A 315-nucleotide genomic window follows, 5' to 3' on the forward strand; every position below is an offset into this window, starting at 1 on the left:
ATGTTAATACACATAACATGTCAACAAACATATATATGTATAAATATATCAATAGAAACAATACTTACTTGGAAAACAAGTTCTCCACCTCCCACACTGAACTGTGACTGAAAAAGTAGGGAGAATTTCTCATCCATTACCGACTCTGTGCCCTTTTTCTCAGCTCGCTTGATCTTCCTCAGCTGCATATTACGGAAACTAACTGAAAGCTGCCTCGAAGTCTGAAAAACAAGCAAAAAATAATATGAAGTGCCCCAAATAGTGAAATTATATAGTGACATGATAAAAGCAAAGGACTTTGCAACACACATTTTC

General features: G+C 35.6%; 1 protein-coding gene across 1 annotated transcript in view; it reads right to left on the reverse strand.

The window, feature by feature from the left end:
- Positions 1-315, reverse strand: part of LOC119587821 (signal transducer and activator of transcription 5B-like) — a 29,198-nt gene that overhangs the window by 19,201 nt on the left and 9,682 nt on the right. The window contains 1 exon segment of the mRNA XM_037936525.1: positions 69-221. Within this exon segment, the coding sequence (XP_037792453.1) occupies positions 69-221 (153 nt within the window).

The sequence above is a fragment of the Penaeus monodon genome, chromosome 23, assembly GCF_015228065.2.
Source record: "Penaeus monodon isolate SGIC_2016 chromosome 23, NSTDA_Pmon_1, whole genome shotgun sequence".
Lineage (NCBI taxonomy): Eukaryota > Metazoa > Arthropoda > Malacostraca > Decapoda > Penaeidae > Penaeus > Penaeus monodon.